Source organism: Asterias rubens, chromosome 16 (assembly GCF_902459465.1).
Source record: "Asterias rubens chromosome 16, eAstRub1.3, whole genome shotgun sequence".
Classification (NCBI taxonomy): Eukaryota; Metazoa; Echinodermata; class Asteroidea; order Forcipulatida; family Asteriidae; genus Asterias; species Asterias rubens.
In genome coordinates, this window is record NC_047077.1 from 9,950,044 (window position 1) to 9,970,074 (window position 20,031).

Here is a 20,031-nt window from a genome sequence, read left to right on the forward strand (position 1 = left end):
ATGCAAAACATGATTTTCAAAATATATTTATAAGCTCAACAATAATTTTAATTATTATTATTTTTTTTTTTACTATATATTTTTTTTTATTCTTCAAGAAAAACTAACAGTTACCAGTTTCGTATTGAAAAGGCACTTCGAAAATATGAAAATGTATCTATGCTACGAAAAAGAAACTGAACCGCAAAAGTATATGTTTTGAACGTAATGACTAATACAAAAACTTAAAAACTGCAACATATATATATATATATATATATTATTCACTAATGTTTGTTTGGTTCATAAAAACACAGACATGTCGTCGTCGTTTTTACGAAGAGACACTGTAGCAAGTCTTCATGTTTTCACGTTTTGAATTTCGATTGCAGCAATTGCAAGGCCTTTGTGTAATTCTTCTGGACTTTGACAAAGAGAAATTTTTTTTGTATATTTGGTTTGCAGTAACACCATGTGTGTATCTACTTGCCATGTAGAGTTTGTTCTTAAACGAACACGTTGCCTTGAATCGGTCGAGTTGGTCTTTGAAAAGCGTTTGTAACCGTTTGTTATCAAATGCATATGATTAGAAAGATATTTTAAAAGTAGAATATAATTATCCACACAAGTATCACTCGAAATGCGTGGTTTTCCTTTTACCTCGTCGACTAACACGGTCGGCCATTTATGGGAGTCAAATATTTGACTCCCATAAATGGCCGACCGTGTTAGTTCGCAAAGTAAAAGGAAAACCACGCACTTTCGAGGCAAATTTGTGTGCTGAGTTTATTACCGAAACGTGTCCAGTGCGTGTTTGTGTTTGTTACCCAAATGGAGCCTACTCTCTTCGGTTGAATGTTTTCTGGATCAGAATGCCGTAAGATTGGTCTGTGTACCGACTTCCATATCCATGTCATATCCCTTGTTATCTGCTCCTTCAATCTGCTTCACATCCAGTCCATTCTGAGAGAAAAAGAAGTCATAACAATTATTACTAATTAAACACAAATGTAATGAAATTGGCGTGAGCGGACTTTCAAGTGATCCATTCTTCATTTGTGTTAATGCCCCGGATAACACTACCCTTTTTTTGTGTTATTTTAGCTATTGGGCCGTCGGGGTGTTTTGTTTTTGTTTGTTCCCTTTCTGTTTATTGGCTTTAAAAAAATAAAGGAATAAACAAACAAACAAACAAACGAACGAACGAACGAACAAACAAACGAACGAACGAACGAACAAACGAACAAACGAACAAACGAACAAACGAACAAACGAACAAACGAACAAACGAACAAACGAACAAACGAACAAACGAACAAACGAACAAACGAACAAACGAACAAACGAACAAACGAACAAACGAACAAACGAACAAACGAACAAACGAACAAACGAACAAACGAACAAACGAACAAACGAACAAACGAACAAACGAACAAACGAACAAACGAACAAACGAACAAACGAACAAACGAACAAACGAACAAACGAACAAACGAACAAACGAACAAACGAACAAACGAACAAACGAACAAACGAACAAACGAACAAACGAACAAACGAACAAACGAACAAACGAACAAACGAACAAACGAACAAACGAACAAACGAACAAACGAACAAACGAACAAACGAACAAACGAACAAACGAACAAACGAACAAACGAACAAACGAACAAACGAACAAACGAACAAACGAACAAACGAACAAACAAACAAAAAGAAAAACAAGAAAAACAAGAAAAACAAGAAAAAAAGACAGAAATTCCATTTACCGTTATTAATCCCCCATCTCGTTTGTCTCTCTTTACAGTTTGACATCCATCTCTATCTTGGTTATGGCAAACAAACAAACAAACAAACACCCCAACACAACAGCAAACAGACAGAATAATGACAGAAGTTTCGTTTACCTTTATTAATCCCCCATCTCGTTTTTCTCTCTTTATAGTTTTGACATCCATCTCTGTCTTGATGGTGGCAAAGATGAAACACATCAGAGAAAACAACTGTTAAAAAAACGAAATATCAAACATTATTTTGCTCCCACAGAAAATTGTTTATTATATTTATTCAAACTTAAAGGCAGTGGACACTATTGGTAATTACTAAAAATAATTATCATCATAAAACCTTTCTTGATTAAAAAATAATGGGGAGAGGTTGATAGTATAAAACAGTGTGTGAAACAGCTCCCTCTAAAGTAACGTTGTTTTCGAGAATTTGATTTCGAGACCTCAAGTTTAGAATTTTGAGGTCTCGAAATCAAGCGTCAGAAAGCACACAACTTCGTGTGACATGGGTGTTTTTTCTTTCACTAGTCTTTGACAATTACCAATAGTGTCCACTACCTTTAAAACAACTCCTCAATCATCCGGCAACAAATATGATTTAAAGACACTGGACACTACTGGTAATTGTCAAAGACCAGTCTTCTCACTTGATGTATCTCCACATATGCACAAAATAACAAACCTGTGAAAATTTGAACTCAGGTGGTCGTCGAAGTTGCGAGATAATAATGAAAGAAAAAAACACCCTTGTCACACGAAGTTGTGTGCTTTCAGATGCTTGATTTCGAGACCTCAAATTCTTAATCCGAGGTCTCGAAATCAAATTCGTTCAAAATTACTTCTTTCTCGAAAACTATGTTTCTTCAGAGGGAGCCGTTTCTCACAATGTTTTATACTATCAACCTCTCCCCATTACTCGTTTCCAAGTAAGGTTTCATGCTAATAATTATTTTGAGTAATTACCAATAGTGTGAACTGCCTTTAAGGTTAAACGAAGAACTTAACGGGTAAATACATTGTAAATGCTAAAATGATTTTGTCTCCTAAGACAATTTTTTTCTTCGTGACATTGTTTTACATTTCCCAAACTAAAAAATACACCTCCGAAAATAATATTTTAAGGGGAAGATTTCTACCATCATTATCTTCAAACCGTGCTAGTTTAAAGGCAGTGGACACTATTGGTAATTGTCAAAGACTAGCCTTCACAGTTGATGTATCTCAACATATGCATAACATGACACACCTGTGAAAGTTTGAGCTCAATCGGTCATCGAACTTGCGAGATAATAATGATAGAAAACACACCTTTGTCACACGAAGTTGTGTGCGTTTAGATGGTTGATTTCGAGACCTCAAGGTCTGAGGTCTCGAAATCAAATTCGTGGAGAATTACTTCTTTCTCGAAAACTATGGCGCTTCAGAGGAAGCCGTTTCTCACAATGTTTTATACCATCAACCTCTCCCTATTACTCTTCACCAAGAAAGGTTTTATGCTAATAATTATTTTGAGCAATTACCAATAGTGTCCACTGCCTTTAAGCTAAATCTGTCTATAATTATTGAATTTTGTCTTACGAAAAAGACCCCAACACTTTCAGCCTAAACAATAATGATAAATGATGTATTATTGATACTACGCTTACACTAAGACCGAATAGAACAGCCAAGAATATCAGTCGAAACTGCTGAGAGTTGTAGACGAGGCAATCTCCAGTCACGCCGCATTCAATACGCTGCAGTATACATGTACTAGATATGAGGGCTCCGATGTACAACGGTGCTGGCAAAAAACCTGGATGGAAAAAGGAATAGATGCCATTTTATTTGAGATTTGAACTGTTAAAACTGTTCTTGAATTGCCGAAAATTGAAATAAGTATGTTTGCTCATACGATGTACATCTGGATGAAACAAAATTAGGTGCCCTACTACGAAGCCTCGACCATTGTAATTTTGGCATTTCCCCTGAAAACAAAGGTACGCTATGTTGCAGAGTTAACATGGTAAATTTCCACCGTCTGAGCATACACACATAACATAGAACAGTAGATTTAAATTGTAAGTCTGCTGCCACCTAGCGTCAGATAAGTCCCCCGTCGCTTACCTGCTGCCCGGCCGATTAAAGATGCCACTCCAAGAGCGAACGTTTTGTCTGCATCGTCGACACACCTGTAAAATATAGAATATAAACAATAAGTAGATAAGTATGGATGTATAAGTGAAAACTTGCACGGTTTATGTGTCTATAACAGTTCTAACTTAAAGGATTCGGGTCCTTTTTCAAAATGTCCACAGATTTACATTAAACTTACAGGGTTTGAAGATAATGATAGTAGAAAGCTTCCCTTAAAATGTTACTAACTAAGGTTGTGTAGTTTTTGAGAAATGAGTAAAAACTATAATTTTCGTCTCAGTTTTAGCATGTAAAAACGTTTTAACCAGTTATGCTATGGTTTTGGTATAATATAATAACTGGGTAAGGGGATTTTACATGCTAAAATCAATTTGGTCTCATGAGACAAAAATGATTTTGTGACTTATTTTACTCATTTCTCAAAAACTACACAACCTTAGTTAGACTTGAAGGGAAGCTTTCCACTATCATTCTCTTCAAACCCTGTAAGTTTATTGAAAATCTGTGGACATTTTGAAAAGTACCCGTATCCTTTAAGTATCAATCATTTAAGTAGGATTATCAAGTTTCTGTACAAATTAATGCCTGATCATTTTTGTGTATATAAATAAACAAATTATGAAATGAAGAAAAAAAGAAAAGAAAAGAAAATGAACAGTTATAAAATAAACTAGGTGGTTTTGAGACGCTAGCACCTAAACAAACTAAACGTTTTATAATTTTAAAAACCTAGCTCAGAATAATAATTTAAATTGAGATAATTATTATCAGGGGTTGTATGTATATGTATGCTGCATCCAGCAGTTCCAACTGAAAACAAAATGCAAGTTGAGTATTGTTTAAAGCTTTGAACGGTGTGGGTCCTTCTACAAAACTGGGATCGAATAAGTGACGTAGGCCTATGCTCTGTCGTGTTGCGTTGTGTTACGAACTACAAGTTGCATAACAAGTGTGGTAGCATGAACTATAAGATTTGAACAAGACGGTTCCAAGATGGCCGCCAGCATACACAGCGAGCTATTCGGTGAGTCTATTATTATATTAAGTTATTTACATGGTTGAGGTGCCCTACCCATACTAAGGTGGCACAATATGGGTGTAGTGAACATCGGGGTCCAGGGAACGTGATTAAGGAGGATTTAGTCACAGTTTGTCGTTTTATCGCTAAAAAAAAAGACGGTTTAGAAGTCAAATGTATAGTGTGTTTTCTCACTGTGTGTATCGGTACTGTGTCCTTCACGAGGCCTCGAAGAATGACGTCAGACGTTCATTTCTGAACTATAGCATTAAAATGCAATCTCCCGTGGGGGCGCCCTGCACATAAATCGGCCAGTAGGATGAGTAAGGCCAGGGGCCAATTTCAAAGAGCTGCTTAAGCAAAAAAAAATTGCTCGCTTATTTTGCACATGTTACTGACAACAATTTCATGCCATACAAAAAAAGGCATACACATTGCTTGTGACTGGTATTTAGCTACTATTTACTTCGCATAACATTTGAGTGGAGTCTTGGCCGGTATTCTGATTTTACTAAGCATGGATTATTTTGCTTAAGCAGAATTCTTTGCTTAAGCAGCTTTATGAAATTGGGGCCACATATGACTAATCTCAAACTGTGGGCCTATACCGCTGCTATATTGTGGGACCAAAAAGTGATTGTTTTGCAGAATTGAATTAAAAAAAAAAATCCTTGTTCATCTAAATGTATTGTTTACATTTGAAGGCGTTGCTTCGATTAAATTTTGCTAAATTATTTTAATAAATTAGTAAGTGTTATCATTAACTTTCATTGAAAATGTAGTGTATTGTATCAATGTTTTCTCCCAATAGACGGGGAAGACAAACTTCATGTATTTTTTTTATCACGAAAATATTTTGAATTAGTTTTGTTTACACAGGAATCTTGTAGAGTTGTCATGTCCTCTTATTAATTGACACCCTAGGCATGGTCAAGCTTAAAGGTATTGGACAGTTATTATTATTATTATTATTTCATTTTATCACAGCATGCAAAAGAAAGATCTCATTTTCCTTTGTGCCGGTAACTCCTCGAGCCGGGCTACGTCCCGTAGCCTTAGATCTCAAGGGTCTTTCTCAGGATCCTCCCTGTTCCCAAAAGCGCTGCCTTCTGTAATAGATCTACCCTCACATTTGTCCCTATTTCATCTAGATGTTTCCTCAGTGCTTTGGGAATGGTGCCAAGTGCTCCAACCACCACGGGGACTTATTACGTCGAATAACGTAAAAGTACATTTGACTGGTCTTAAAACGAAATCGAATGACCCTTTCAGTAGCATTAAATTTCGGCCAAATCGAATAAGTTGGTGGTTAAATTGGCTGCTCATTTTCCGAAGTTGACCGAGAAAACCCATATTACAAAAGGTGTCCCGAAGTGTCTTTAAAATACATTTATTAACTTAAATACTAGCTATTATAGCACAATCTGAAAGCACACATACCTCATGTTAACGATCAGCAACGGGTTCTTAGAACATGAGCCGAGTAAAACATTGACAAATAAGACCCCCATAGCATAGTAAAGCATGTTGCATGGCTCAATACATGCTCCCTGTGTGCTCTCCCGGGCATAGTCCTCATCAATACTCCCTGCACTGCACTCACACCCGGTATAGTACTGCAACACAGTATAATATAAAACAAAGTGGAGATAAAATAAATGGAAATTTGCATCAAGGATACAAAAATAATATGAATTCTGATTTGACCCATACACCGATGTGTGTTACTGTTAGCACTGTGTACCCACTACAACCGGTCCTGAACTCCCCCCTCAGGTACTTTTAAAGGCAATGGGCACTATTGGTAAGTACTCAAAATAATTATCAGCATAAAGCCTTATTTGGTAACGAGTAATGGGGAGAGGTTGATAGTATAAAACATTGTGAGAAACGGCTCCCTCTGAAGTAACGTAGTTTTCGAGAAAGAACTAATTTTTCACGAATTTGATTTCGAGACCTCAAGTTTAGAACTTGAGGTCTCGAAATCAACCATCTAAATGCACACAGTTTCGTGTGACAAGGGTGATTTCTTCTTTCATTATTATCTCGCAACTTTGATGACCGATTGAGCTCAAATTTCCACAGGTTTTATAGTTATTTTATGCATATGTGGAGTTACACCAACTGTGAAGGCTAGTTTTTGACAATTACCAATAGTGTCCACTGCCTTTAAGCAAAATGTTTGCATGGGTCGATACGTCGCGTCGGTCCTTTAACTTTTGTTTTGCATACTGGTCGTTGTGGTTAATATGTTGCTTGCAACAGCCCATTCTACTGTCTCAATTACTCTTTTAGTGAAGCAGTTCTATAAAATTTGACCCCGAGGTTTTTAAAATTGACACCGTACCGTTGTGTTGACCATTGGATCGGCTGTCTGGTTTTCGGCTTTCCCGACGCAGGCAGCGAAGCACGGCGTAGCATACGTCAGTTTATCGTATCCACACACTGGCTCGTACCTGCCGCTAGAGCATTCGCAATCTAGGTTGCAATCGTTGGTCGTTCTTCAGAAAAAGTATAAGAAGAACAACAAATAGTGTAAATGTTAACGAATAACCCTTGTGGTATTATATAGCATATATAAAGTATTGTGTGTAAAAGCTGCACATGCAGCCGTCGTCCCAAAACTCCTTTTAAGTTAGATTTGATCTTAGGACTTAGGACGAGTCTCGGCCTTGCACTGTAACAATGTGAACCTTCAGATTAATATAGGTTTTCTCGGTCAAATTCAGAAAATGAACAGCCAATTTCATTTTCATGCGTCCGAGTTAAAGCTGTTTTGCCTCTCAAGTTGTTACTGCGTTTCAAGTTCAGAATTCGGCCATTCAATTTTGTTTTGAGTCGAGTCAAATTCCTTTAGCACTCTGTTTAATTTAGCGTATCGTAAAAAAAAATTCGCGACTCACACGCCTCAAGAAGCGTCCTTAAATTTGAAAGCTGCTGTGATGAATTGTTAAATTGAATGATTATTTTGTTTAAACGAATGACGCAACATTACATTTTGTAATCGGATGGCCCTTTTCAGTAGCGTTTGATTTAGCGCGAAATGGAATAGCTTGATGGTTAAATTGGCTGCTCATTTGCCGAAATTGACCGAGAAAATCTACACTAAGTTAGGACTGGTTACTCGTCCTGGCTAGAGATAGTGAGATATGATTAAACCCAGCGTTTCTTGAACTCGGCTGCAATTGGACGCAATTTTCTTTTCTGCACTACGCAATTACAACTGTCGTAGTGCTTTTCAATGTTGAGTTTTAGTTTTTAGCTATATATATAGCAGAGAAAGTCTTATCACAAAACTACAGCGTCAAAAGTGGAATGAGATCTGAGCCCGAATTCCTAGAGCCGTAAGCAAAACAAGTAGCTGAGCACAACCAAAATATGCTGACCAGAGTATAAGGTTATCATATGACTTGATGCATTGCATGATGAGGTATCAATATACATTATTGTTTGCGGTAAAACCATGTGTGTATCAACTTGCCAGGTAGAGTGTGTTCTTTAGAGAACTGTTCTACTGCGGTAGATTGTTCGGGAGATTTCTCAGTTCTAAAAAGAACTGTCCTGCTTTATAAGGTTACTTACTCTATCATGCCATTCTCGCCTACACCCGCGTAGATGGTGTCCGGGCAAGACAGGAAGTAAACGACGGGCATGAAGATGGAACCAACTGATTGTAGAAACACGAGCAGCCAGATACAACCTCGTGAGTCGAGCTTGAGTTTCTTGACAATAACACCGCTGGAGAGATTGCCGATTAGGGCGGCGGGCATGATGATGATACCTATTATCAAATGGGTATGGTAATATTCAGCAAATAGTTTTCTAGACTTGAAGCATTGCATGGTGAGGTGTCAATGCGGTCAAACCGTGTGTGTATCTATCTATACTTACCAAATAGAGTTTGTGCTTTGGAGAACTGTCTTTCTATATTCTACTACCGCGGATTGTTCGGGAGACTTCTCAGTTCTGAAAAGAACTGTCCTGCTTTTTAATTTCTACCTGGGCGGAAGGTATAGAAAATTAGCTGGGACTACTACTTTATCTTAAAGGATAGTTATTAACTGCATTACCGCGGAGTGAGTTCTTCTATATTGGGCTCAACGCTTCAACATCGCTTGCTCTAGACTATAGTCATCGTCAGGAGACCGCAAATAGTTTTTATTAAAGCAAGACATTTACTGTTTTATTTGTATTTATTATGTTGCAGATCACAAACCATCAACCACTGTGACATCATTCGTGACTGCCCTGACTCTTAGACCGACTGTCTCTGAAGGAATTTTCAGGTGAGAATTTTCAACGAGAAAATAAAACATTAAACCAAGTTTGCAGTTAGCCACAGACAATGCACGAAATCTATCTAACAGGCAACATTGTTTTGGTGATGGCTGATTTCTTTTTTTCATTGATGACAGTGGCAGTTGCGGATTGTTCAGACGTGGTTTAGTGAATTCAAACAGATGATTGCAAAACCGGAGTTGAAGCCAATATTTCCGAAAGGGGGTAATTTACGTTGCCAATCGCTTCTTAATTAAGTATAGGTGATAGTCATTAAATAGTTTGTTCCCCGATTCTGTGGCATTCATTTCTTGCGCATTTCGATTTATCAGACCAAACTAAACAAAATTGTGACATGTCTGTTTCCAGTATGCCTTATCTTACAAGAGAAAAAATCAGAACTTTAGTGTTCAGAACATTAGTTTGGTACGTTAAAAATCATGATCCAAATTCTTCAAAGATTTGCTTACAGAAAATTAATAATATATTCAGTGTCCATACCCACTAATAAAGCTGAGAGTGCCGGTGCTATGTTGTACTGTATTTCGATGAACTTGGGCATGAAGAACCCGAAGCAAGCAGACACCGCGAGCTCCGAACATGTTGCAAGCGTGATCATCGCCCACACGAAGTTGGTAAAGATGCGCTTAGCTGAAGAGATGAAATCTGCCGTAGAAAAAGAACGCAGTGAATAACCAACAAACAAACGACAACACCATCATAGACTGTGATTATTATATGGGGGTATACACTGGTATATAATACATTCCTTTCAGTAAGCCTCTATAAAGCTGTGTGACAATTTCATAGAGCTGCTTAAGCAAAAAAATCTGCTTAAGAACGAAAAAAGCTTGCTTATTTTACACATGTTACTGGCCAAAATTTCAGGCCATATATAATGCTTGTGACTGGTATTTAGCTGTCGTCTACTTAGCATAACAATTAGTGGAGTCTTGGCCGGTAATCTGATTTTACTAAGCAAGGATTGTTTTGCTTCAGCGAAACTTTGTGCTTAAGCAGCTCAATGGAACTGGGCCGTGGTCTCTAGGACCAGTTGGAGAGAAGAGCCTCTAGACAGGAACTGTGTTTCTTTTAGGCATCCTTAGGGCTCCAGCTGTTTCTTTTTCCTTCCTCTGTTTTTTTAATTGCTCATTGGTGTATCTTTTGACTATCTTTTGAATGACGGAAACCTTTTGGGGAAAGGTACTGGTTAAAGAAAAAATGAAATTCAGTAAGCCTCCATAATATTGAAACTAACCAAAACGTCTGTTTCCACAACGTGTCACCTAAGCTATTTTCTGTCAACAACATCAGAAATAATGTGGCCATGATCAGTTTGGGTTTTATGCTCGGGCAATCTATTTCTAGGCTATGAAAGGTGTCTTCCACAGGGTTGACCAAAATTCTTTGGGATTCTTTACAACCTTTGACCTTTGTTTTTAATACGACTCTCTTAGTATTCATGCATGACGTCATAATTCTTTTAAAACAAATGAGGCTATTGGCACGCCCGCCACCACTTGCAGTGGCTGCGCCTATAGCCTCGTTTTGGGTTAGAGTTGAGTGATGTACCTCATGCATGAATGTGTGCTTTGTGCTTTGTCTGCTTTGTCTATGTTAGCTCTATTGTGCTTAACTTCTTGTATGGGCACTCCCGCACTCAAGCTGTGCTACGTGGCTGTGCCCCCAAGTTCCTGAAATTTGATCACTTTGCTAACATTGTATTTATATTGATTTAGGAATTGGAACTAAATGTTGTACTGAACTGAACTAAATACAAATAGAGGCGTATAAACAACTTCAAATATATTTGTATATATCTGTAAATTGTAAATTGTAATTTTATTCTTGTTGTCTATTTTTGCTACGCCTTTCTTGTATGTATTGTATAGTCTCCTTTACACAGGGAAGACAAATTTCATGTTTTTTTATCATGACAATAAATATTTTAATCTTTAAATCTTTAACACCAACTCCTCTTATCTTCTTTCCCTCTTTTTATCTTATTCTCCTCCTCATAATAAATCAATCAAACTCATTTTTTACCTTTAACCCCAACTCCTCTAATCTCCTGTCCCTCTTTCCTCTTTTTCTCCTCAGGTATATCACTCTCATCAATATCCAGATTCATCTCCTTCGGGAAGAAGAAGAATGGTAATGAGATCAGAAGGATGAGGGCGCCGTCTAGAATGAACCCAATCCACCACGCCCCGATCCACTGTCTCATGAAGTCGAATTTCTCCGGCCAGTTGACGAACAGTTGCAGGAAGCCAAAGTTCTGGGCGAAGCCGATGAGCGGTGCGGTCGTACCGGCAGACAAGAACACACCTATACGATTGAAAAGAAGGATATGAGCATGAAAGGTAATATGAAAAATCTCTCCCTTCTTCAGTTCCTTGGCCCATTTTGCCACGGCGGTCTGGTAGTGATTGGTACCAATTAAGGAAATCTGGACCCCTGGAACAGTTTTAATGCCGTACGGAGCTCTGTAGAAAAAGCCCTCTCCCTCACCTCACACGCCTGAATTGAACTGTATAAGGCTTTTTATGCGTTTGTTTTGTTTGGTCGCTTGCTTTCTTAAGATTGCCTCGAGGTTTCACCGAGCTGCGCCTACAATGTGTGTATCCAGGCTCCTGTTTCACTATTTATTCAATTTTATTTTTGTTTTGTTTATTTTGTTAATCTTTTTCCTCCTCAACTAATTTGCATGTCTCAATTGTACTTGTGTAATTTTATCATCTTTTTGAATTGTGTGTTATCTTTTTTGTTAAGTCGCCTGACACACAAGGCCTGAAGGCCACTTCAAGGTGTGGGCTACAATTATTTTTTCCAGAGGCCGTTGCCACCTACTCCTAGGGCTGAAACAGGGTTAACCCCTTTACAGTCCATACGGATGTAGGCTTGGGTATCATCAATTCGAAGCCTGGCCTGTAGAGCAGAAAGCACTACCTCCCCAATTTTATGTAGCAAGTGTCACGACCGGGCTCCGAACCCACACCCTGCTGATCAAACACCAGTGCTTGAATCCGGTGCTCTTAACCGCTCGGCCATGATCTGTAGATTCCCCTGTAAATTCGACCCTTGATCACCAAGGGAAATTGTTTTTTAAAGAATAACCATTAATGATGATGATAATGATGATGATCAGACGAAGCAAATATACCATCATCGTATACTCAGTACTATAGAGGTCATTAATGACAATGTCATAATATTCATAATGATCAAAATGGCATTCGAAGAAAATCGCATACCATACCATTTCAGTATCTGTTCACCTGATTGCTTGATTTCTTGGCAAATGATTTGCTCTTTTTAATTCCTTGCCATTTGTAACATCTTGTCATTACTTTGTACACAATGTTCATTGTTTGCTCATCATATTGTGTTAATTGTGGCTTTCTTCCTCCCTCAGTTCGAGGTATTCCAGGTCCACAATAATATGGGTTGGCTATGCTCGACAAGCAATGCTTCCTTTGGACCCCAAGCTTGTTGTATTTTTCTCTGCATTATGTATTTACATCTGTGTATTCTCTCTGTTTATGTTGTACACGTTCTCGTGTTTGAATTAGGAAATAATATTCAGTTAGTAACTATAACAACAAATTCTTAATATCACCTTGGTTTCATGTCTAAGGACCAACTTAAAATTAAGGGTTAAGCTTTTTAAGGGTAGTAATATTGTTTTTCTTCTGTATATCAAAAAGGCCTGCTTTCCAAATACACACCTTTATTTTCTTAAAGGGTACTTTTTCAAAATGTCCACAGATTCACATTAAACTTACAGGGTTTGAAGATAATGATAGGGGAAAGCTTCCCTACAAATATTACTAACTGAGGTTGTGTAGTTTTCGTCTCAGGAAGACGAAAATTATTTTAGCATGTATAATCCCACTCACCATGCATATTATACCAAACCATGCATAACTGGTTATTTAGTTTTCATATGGTAAAACTGAGCTGAAAATTGTTTGTTTACTCATTTCTCAAAAACTACAACACCACAGTAAGAGAAATTTCAAGGGAAGCTTTCTACTATAATAATCGTCAAACTGTGTAAGTTAATGTAAAACTGTGGACATTGTGTTTTGTGTTAGGAAAAAGTACATAGCCCCTTTACTAAGTATAATTTTTCTTCTCTATTCCAAAAGGCATACCTTCCAAAATACTCACCTATGTAGTAGGGTGTGGTTGTACCTCTGACCTGATCGTCAATGTAAGTGATAGCCAGGGGGAAGAGGGGTCCATAAGCGAATCCCATCAGGGCTTGGCCGAGTAGGAGGGCCCACATCTCCTCGATCCTGGAGCCAGAGTTCCCGATTTCATCAGCCGTGCATGTTGCTTCTTCTCTCGAGGCGTCGCACACGAAAACAGGGTTAGTTGCACCGCTAAGATAATAATATAGATAAAGTTGAACTTCTTTTAATAACAAACGTTTTTACATGGTTTAAAGCGACTGGACACGTTTGATAAATGTAAAGAACCAGTATTTTTACTTGGTGTATCCCGACATATGCATACAAAAACAAATCTGTGAAAACTTGGACTCAATTTTGGTCATCGAATTCGCAAGAGAATTATGAAAGAAAAAATAACTTATTGCACTACTTTGTGTGCTTCCAGATGCATTATAAAAGGCTGCAGCTGAATTTGTTTGTATTATTTGAGTGAGAAATTACCACCTTATCAAACACGTTACTTCAGAGGGAGCCGTTTCTCACAAAGTTTTATACTACCAACAGCTCTCCACTGCTCGTTACCAAGTAAGTTTAAGTAAGTTTTTATGCTAGCAATTATTTGGAGTAATAACCAATAGTTAATGTAGAAAAATCCAACCTCGTTGAAAGGGGTGCGTCATAGTTTGCTTGTTTTGTTTTGTATAAATTATGCATCCTTTTTACCATTTTGTTCTGCTTTTATGGTGTGTAACTTTTTTAATGTACAGCATATCTGACCAATTTGTCGGTCATATGGCGCTTTATAAATGCTCTATATTATTATTACATACGTTTCATACACATTAGGAACATTTTATAGTGCTTATCTATCTTCCATTAAGTACATCCCTCCAGAGGAGTAATAATAATAATGATACTAATAATAATAATAATAACTTGGGGGCTAATCGTCCTTACTCGCAGCTAGAGCTGAGTTGCGAAGGACGCGGCTACAACGTGTTCGAGAAGCAGGCTTTCAAGGGCGCATTCAGCTGCCAGCCACATCAACCCATTATGACCACGGAGCACAGCCAAGATCGAAAGTGTTTGATTTTTTTCGATTATAGGAGCCCTATATAGGACTCTTCCTCTGTACACACGGCAGACTGTGTGAGAGTACGAACACAAATGGGAATTCCTTAACGTTTGGAGCTGCATTATTTCATGAAAATGACGGATTGGTGAAGAATATATGACGATCAAAACCCACCGCAGAAAAATATATGCTGCCATGGAATGTGAATCTGCTGAAATAAGTGGTTTCTTGCAGGTAAGATTTGAGTAACGAAGCTTCGAAAATGTCCGCCCCAGAAATGTACCCTGATATCCAGGACGCAACAGTAGTATAATACGAAAGTGTAAGACTACAATGGCTAGACGTTTTACATGCTTTAAATACAGAAGACACCCACCTCATTAAAAATAGGTTGTTATTATACTGCTGCTACATGTGGACCTGACAGTTAGTAATAATAACAACCAGTGTTTATTAAGTATGTGAACCAACAGATACATGTATTTTGCTGATGGTATAATCTGGTCTTCCATGGACATTGTTGGAGGAGAGCACAGAGCACAATGTCCACAGATTTACATTTAACTTACACCGTTTGAAGATAATGATAATAGAAAGCTGACCTTAAAATGTTAGACGCTGAGGTGCTGTAGTTTTTGAGAATCGAGTAACACAACGTCATGAAAATACGTTTTTACATGCTACAATAATTTTCGTCTCATGATCAGTGAGACAAAAATTATTTTCATGACATTGTTTTACTCATTTCTCAAAAACTACAGCACCTCAGCAAGTAATATTTTCCGGGAAGTTTTCTACTATCATCGTCTTCAAACTGAATAAGTAAGTTTAGCGTAAATCTGTGGACATTGTGTTTTGTGTCCAACAAAAAGTACATAGACCCTTTAATCTTACAAAAATGCTTTCTATGCCAGCACTGAGTAGGCTTACACATAATATAGCGCTTCCACACATTTCACTGTATGGGTATACATCTCAAAGAAAATACTTTATCCCCAATGCAAATTTAATATCTATTAAGTACTGAAGGACAGGCGAAAGGAAAAGAGGTAGACAGAGAAGAGGATGGAAAGATGACATATCATGGTATATTCAGAAAAAACATGAACCAGAACTGCAAGAAATAGAAATGAATGGCGTCTACATGAGGAGGGCTACATCTAGGAGGACCACATCTAACTCTTCAATACTTGTCTTATGTATTTTCAACTTCAACTGTTCTGCCATCTTGTCGCTATTATTACGAACTCGTTTTTTTCATGTCTTATGTTCATCTGTCCCTTTGTCTGTTTGTCTGTCTATCTGGTTGTCTTGTTTTCTTGTCTGTCTGGCTGTTTTTTTTTACAAGCTCATGCTTATCAAAACGACCCAAATGCTCTTTTTATTTAATTGTGTTTACTCTTGTTTTGCTTTACTCCGTAATAAATCTAATAACTGTCGTTATTCTTTTATGAGAATAATTGTATTCTTGAATTGAATTGAATACAATCTTACACTGGATGAACACAGCCGAACGATGTGGAAGATATAAGAGATGGTAAATTTGCATCGGGGATAAAGAATATATAAATTTTGGTTTTATACACCGATGTGTGTTAGCACTGTATATTCAGTACTTTCCCGAGTCCTGTGAAAACATATCATAGGCATGTTACTCGGGTGGGATTCGAACTCACGACCCTTGCAATTCTAGAGCGGTGTCTTACCAACTAGACTACCGAGGTTGCCCGGTAGCTAGAGGCAGTTCGCAACAGGTGCCGATGTGGAAGATGATGATGGTTATGATTATGGTAATACCGTTTGAAACCTACCTGCTATTCTGAGCAGCGGCACCAGTGAACACCTCCCCCTCCCTGTACGCCGGGTACAAGAAGTGCGGCACCCCGCTCAGGATCCCTCCTAGCCCGGTCATGAGACCCAGGACCCCGATGATGCGGGGCCGGTGGCTATGCTGCCCTAGGTAGGTCACCAACATGATGGAGACCAGACTAGCGAAATCACTGACGGAGATGATGATACCGGACACCGAGGATGTGAGCCGGTATTGCTTCTCGATAGTCGTCAGGGCTCCAGCGATGTAGACCCCCACGCTCACTTGGAACACGAGGAAGAGGGTCAGACAGAAGCCGAAGGCGACTGGACTGTTGAAGAAACCCATCGTCAAGTCGATCTGAGTTGGTGTTTCTCAATCGGTTTCGAACAGAGTTCACTTCGCAATTTGTTTTGTGGTATTCACAATCAGTTTTGCACAAAGTGCACTTCTCAATTTGGTGTGGCTATCTGCGAAAAGAAAACGATACATCTGTTAATTGAAAATCTTTCTGAAGACCTTGCAAAAAAAAAACCTCCGTTCTCTTTGGGTAATATTCCTTAGTTATAGTCTTCATCTCCTTGTTCGTCTTTCGTTTGATCTCTAGGACCAATGTGATCATTGAATGTATTTAAATTTGTAACTTAGTGACTTCTAGCCACTTGATAGCAACACTTGTTTTAAAGTGAAGTTGAGATAACATTAGTAGCAATTGCAGAGCCTCGGTATGTAGTATATGCGGAGATGCAACACTATGATAATGTTAGTCAAAGTAACACTACGTCATTATGAGTCATGATTTTGACTACTTTACATCAAATCATGTCTCATTTGTATGACTAATTAGTGTAAATTTTACTAATATATTTTTTAGAGTGAAGTGATACATGATCTCAACCTCATGTAAGCCCATTTGAAAGTGCGAAATGTTTGAGTTTTTCCATCACAAAAAAAATCATTATTTCTCGGGTAGCAGTAAAACCATGTACATCATTTAGGTAAAAACATTAACAAAATACAGCAATGAGCAATTAAAGAGCAGTTGAAGAACAGTTGAACGAAAACAGTTTATTAAATGTGTACTACATAAATACCTGTTTATCTGACTGCCGTACAGAAACGCATATCCCCTTCCTCTGGTTACGAAGTCAAACACTCAATTCGTCAATTCTGCTCAGTCTGTTTTTTGCTAAATTCAATTGTTCGGATTTTGTGCCTGTCTTTTTTTTTTTTAAATGGCTCGGAGCGTTAAAGCCATATCGTGACGTCATTCGTTAAGCCACGCCCACCAGCCCCTTGATAGGTGCGAAGCGTACACTTTAAATACACTGCTGTAGCTACTTTTTAAACGCGTTTAAATGGTAAACATGCTTATCAATTTTGACACCTGCTCAAGTGGTTAGGAGCATTCAATCTTACACAATAATCTAAGCATGTTTTAAGGATGATTACAGAGTTTGTAAGAAAAAAAGCGTCTACGATCACAGATTTACATAAAACTTACGCGGTTATTGGTGATAGTCGAAAACATCCCTCGAAATGTTTCTGTCTACAATTTCTAATTTGATGTGAAATAAATAAATCAAATTTCGGTGTTTTTCGCTCATCAGTGAGTGTTTTATTAATTTTCTTTCTAATCGGTGTCATGAAAAATTTGTAATCGGTTTTTAACTATTTTTCTCGTGACTCAGATGGCCGATCGATCTCAAACTTCTACAGGTTTCCACATAAAATGCTTACACTGCCAGCAACTTTTTTGTTAGCAAGAGACCAACAATGTACTATTCCTTTATTGTTGTACACATTATGTACACAACTTATGCTTATTATTTAGATGTGTGTTGACATTCTGAACACTGTTTTTACAGTGTCGTACGTCATCCGATGTTTAGCCACACCCCCAATCCCATGATAGACAGCTCACAAGCGGCATTTGGTCTGCAGCCTTGGGCGTCCATTGTGATAGTATGAAATACAAAATGGCACTCACCTGTAAGATCATCCACCGGGTTTGGTTACAAACAAATACCGCAAAGGTAAATTTAAAAGTCCCAAAGAAAAATAAGTAAAGTAAGTGAAGGATAGAAAAGACCATTGTATTGTGTTTAGGCATGGCCTATACGAGAACCATTTTATTCAGTGAATAGTACCAGTGGCTGTATTACCCTTGACTTTGATGTTTATTCCGATGCATTTACTATACACATTTGGTTTGCGGTAACATCATGTGTGTAATACTTGCCAGGTAGATTTTGTTCTTTAGAGAACTGTCTCGCTTGATATTTCACTACCGTGGAGTAGATTTTTTTGAATTGGGGAGACTTCTCTGTAATAAAACATGTTTTTTAAAATGGCGTATACACGGCAAAAGCAATGAACAGCTTGTGGAATATTATAAATATATTAAATATTATATACGACACTTCGAAATCTATTCAATTTGACTTTATGGATGTTTGCAAGCAGCGATACCTGGGACAAAATATTCTGTGAACAAAAAACAATCAGCTTTGAGACCGTTTTTACTTAGCAAAACATGGATGTGGAAAACATGATCAAAAATTTAAACTTCATTGCATGTTGGCAGGTAAAATATTCAAACCAGAGTCATACTTTAATGGCACTTAAAGGCAATGGATTGTCTAATTGTCAAACACCACTCTTCCCATTCGGTGTATCTCAACATTATGCAAAAACTCAATATTGGTCGTCGAAGTTGCGACAGAATAGTGGAAGAAAAAACACCTTTGTCGCACAAGTTGTGTGCTTTCAGATGCTGATAGAGGTCTCGAATTCAATTCATATAATTTAGTGAGAAATTATTCTTTCTCAAAAAACTATGTTACTTCAGAGGGAGCCGTTCTCACAATGTGTTATATTCAACAGCTCTCTTTTGCTGCCTTGCACACAAATTCTGTTGTTTTTTTACTATTCTCGATCGCCTCAAAACTGTAACCGACTGGGAATTATATGCCAAAATCAATCTTCCACGTAACGGGGATCTAAACATCCAACAGTAAACAATTAACCAGTGTGGTGTGGAGCTAGTTGCTTAAAATTGGATTTGGCTAACACTGTCGATATTTGACGTAAATTAAAGCGAACAAGAAGTGTAAAGAAAATCCTGAAAATATGAAACAATTATGGAGAGAGGACGTTGAATCACAGGTGTTAAAAAAGATTAAGTAAATAATAACGAAAATGTAGAAGACGTGACTTTGCAGCTGTGCGAACATCTACTTTAAAAATCCCGTTGTTGATCCTTGCACTGATCCCCACTGAGGACTGTCACAATAAACAAAATAAACACGAGAGAGAAACAGGTAAGATAAAAACAAACAAACAATCAAGCATAGTAAACAAACGAACAAGCAAACAGCAACGAACTGACACCCTAATTCACGAATGGTATTTTGTGGTATTTAATGTTCAAGTGCATGTACACCGTAAAGAAATATTGACAAAGCAATGAGAGGAGAGTGTAAGGGGGGGTGGGGGTAGAACAGCATAGAAATCCCAGGGGATGTCTGGGTGACCCGGCTTGGGACTCGCCCGATCAACTAACATTGACTTAACCAACTTGTTTTTGACAAGAGTCATAGTGTTAGCAGATTTCGAAAGAGAATTATGGAATTGCAATATTTTTTTTGAGCGGTCTATTTTTTTCTCAAAGTGTTTTATTGCCATTAATTTGAGGAGTGATTCTAAACGTTTACCTAGGCCCAATAAGTTTGAGTAAGACATGAGAGTGCAATATATTGCGG

At 37.8% G+C, this 20,031-nt stretch overlaps 1 protein-coding gene and 1 long non-coding RNA gene across 3 annotated transcripts; one reads left to right on the forward strand and one right to left on the reverse strand.

The window, feature by feature from the left end:
• Positions 1 to 692: 692 nt before the first annotated feature.
• LOC117301155 (solute carrier organic anion transporter family member 2A1-like) lies at positions 693 to 17,445 on the reverse strand. 2 transcript variants are annotated; one of them, XM_033785052.1, is made up of 12 exons: positions 17,362 to 17,439; positions 16,269 to 16,737; positions 13,378 to 13,592; positions 11,251 to 11,532; positions 9,706 to 9,870; positions 8,509 to 8,707; positions 7,274 to 7,427; positions 6,367 to 6,542; positions 3,879 to 3,943; positions 3,419 to 3,567; positions 1,893 to 1,988; positions 693 to 942 (listed from the first exon to the last, which is right to left on the reverse strand). In XM_033785052.1, exons 2-12 carry the CDS (start codon positions 16,613 to 16,615, stop codon positions 847 to 849), a joined length of 1,944 nt encoding a protein of 647 aa, XP_033640943.1. In that variant the 5' UTR covers positions 16,616 to 16,737; positions 17,362 to 17,439; the 3' UTR covers positions 693 to 846. The 2 variants fall into 2 exon arrangements, with proteins under 2 accessions (XP_033640943.1, XP_033640944.1); XM_033785053.1 differs by lacking the exons at positions 693 to 942; positions 1,893 to 1,988 and having other exon boundaries at positions 3,435 to 3,566; positions 3,877 to 3,943; positions 17,362 to 17,445.
• On the forward strand, positions 4,749 to 11,372 carry LOC117301156. The gene is made up of 3 exons (XR_004520264.1): positions 4,749 to 4,932; positions 9,134 to 9,212; positions 11,305 to 11,372. It is a non-coding gene; the product is annotated as an uncharacterized LOC117301156 (long non-coding RNA).
• Positions 17,446 to 20,031: the final 2,586 nt, after the last annotated feature.

Excerpts from the sequence above, each read along its gene's own strand:
- LOC117301155 (XM_033785052.1), bottom strand. The coding sequence starts at position 16,615 with ATGGGTTTCTTCAACAGTCCAGTCGCCTTCGGCTTCTGTCTGACCCTC. Across the intron at positions 9,871-11,250 it reads TAGAGGAGTTGGGGTTAAAG|ATTTCATCTCTTCAGCTAAG; the intron begins GTAAAAAATGAG and ends TTTCTACGGCAG. Across the intron at positions 6,543-7,273 it reads ATCCAATGGTCAACACAACG|TACTATACCGGGTGTGAGTG; the intron begins GTACGGTGTCAA and ends ACTGTGTTGCAG.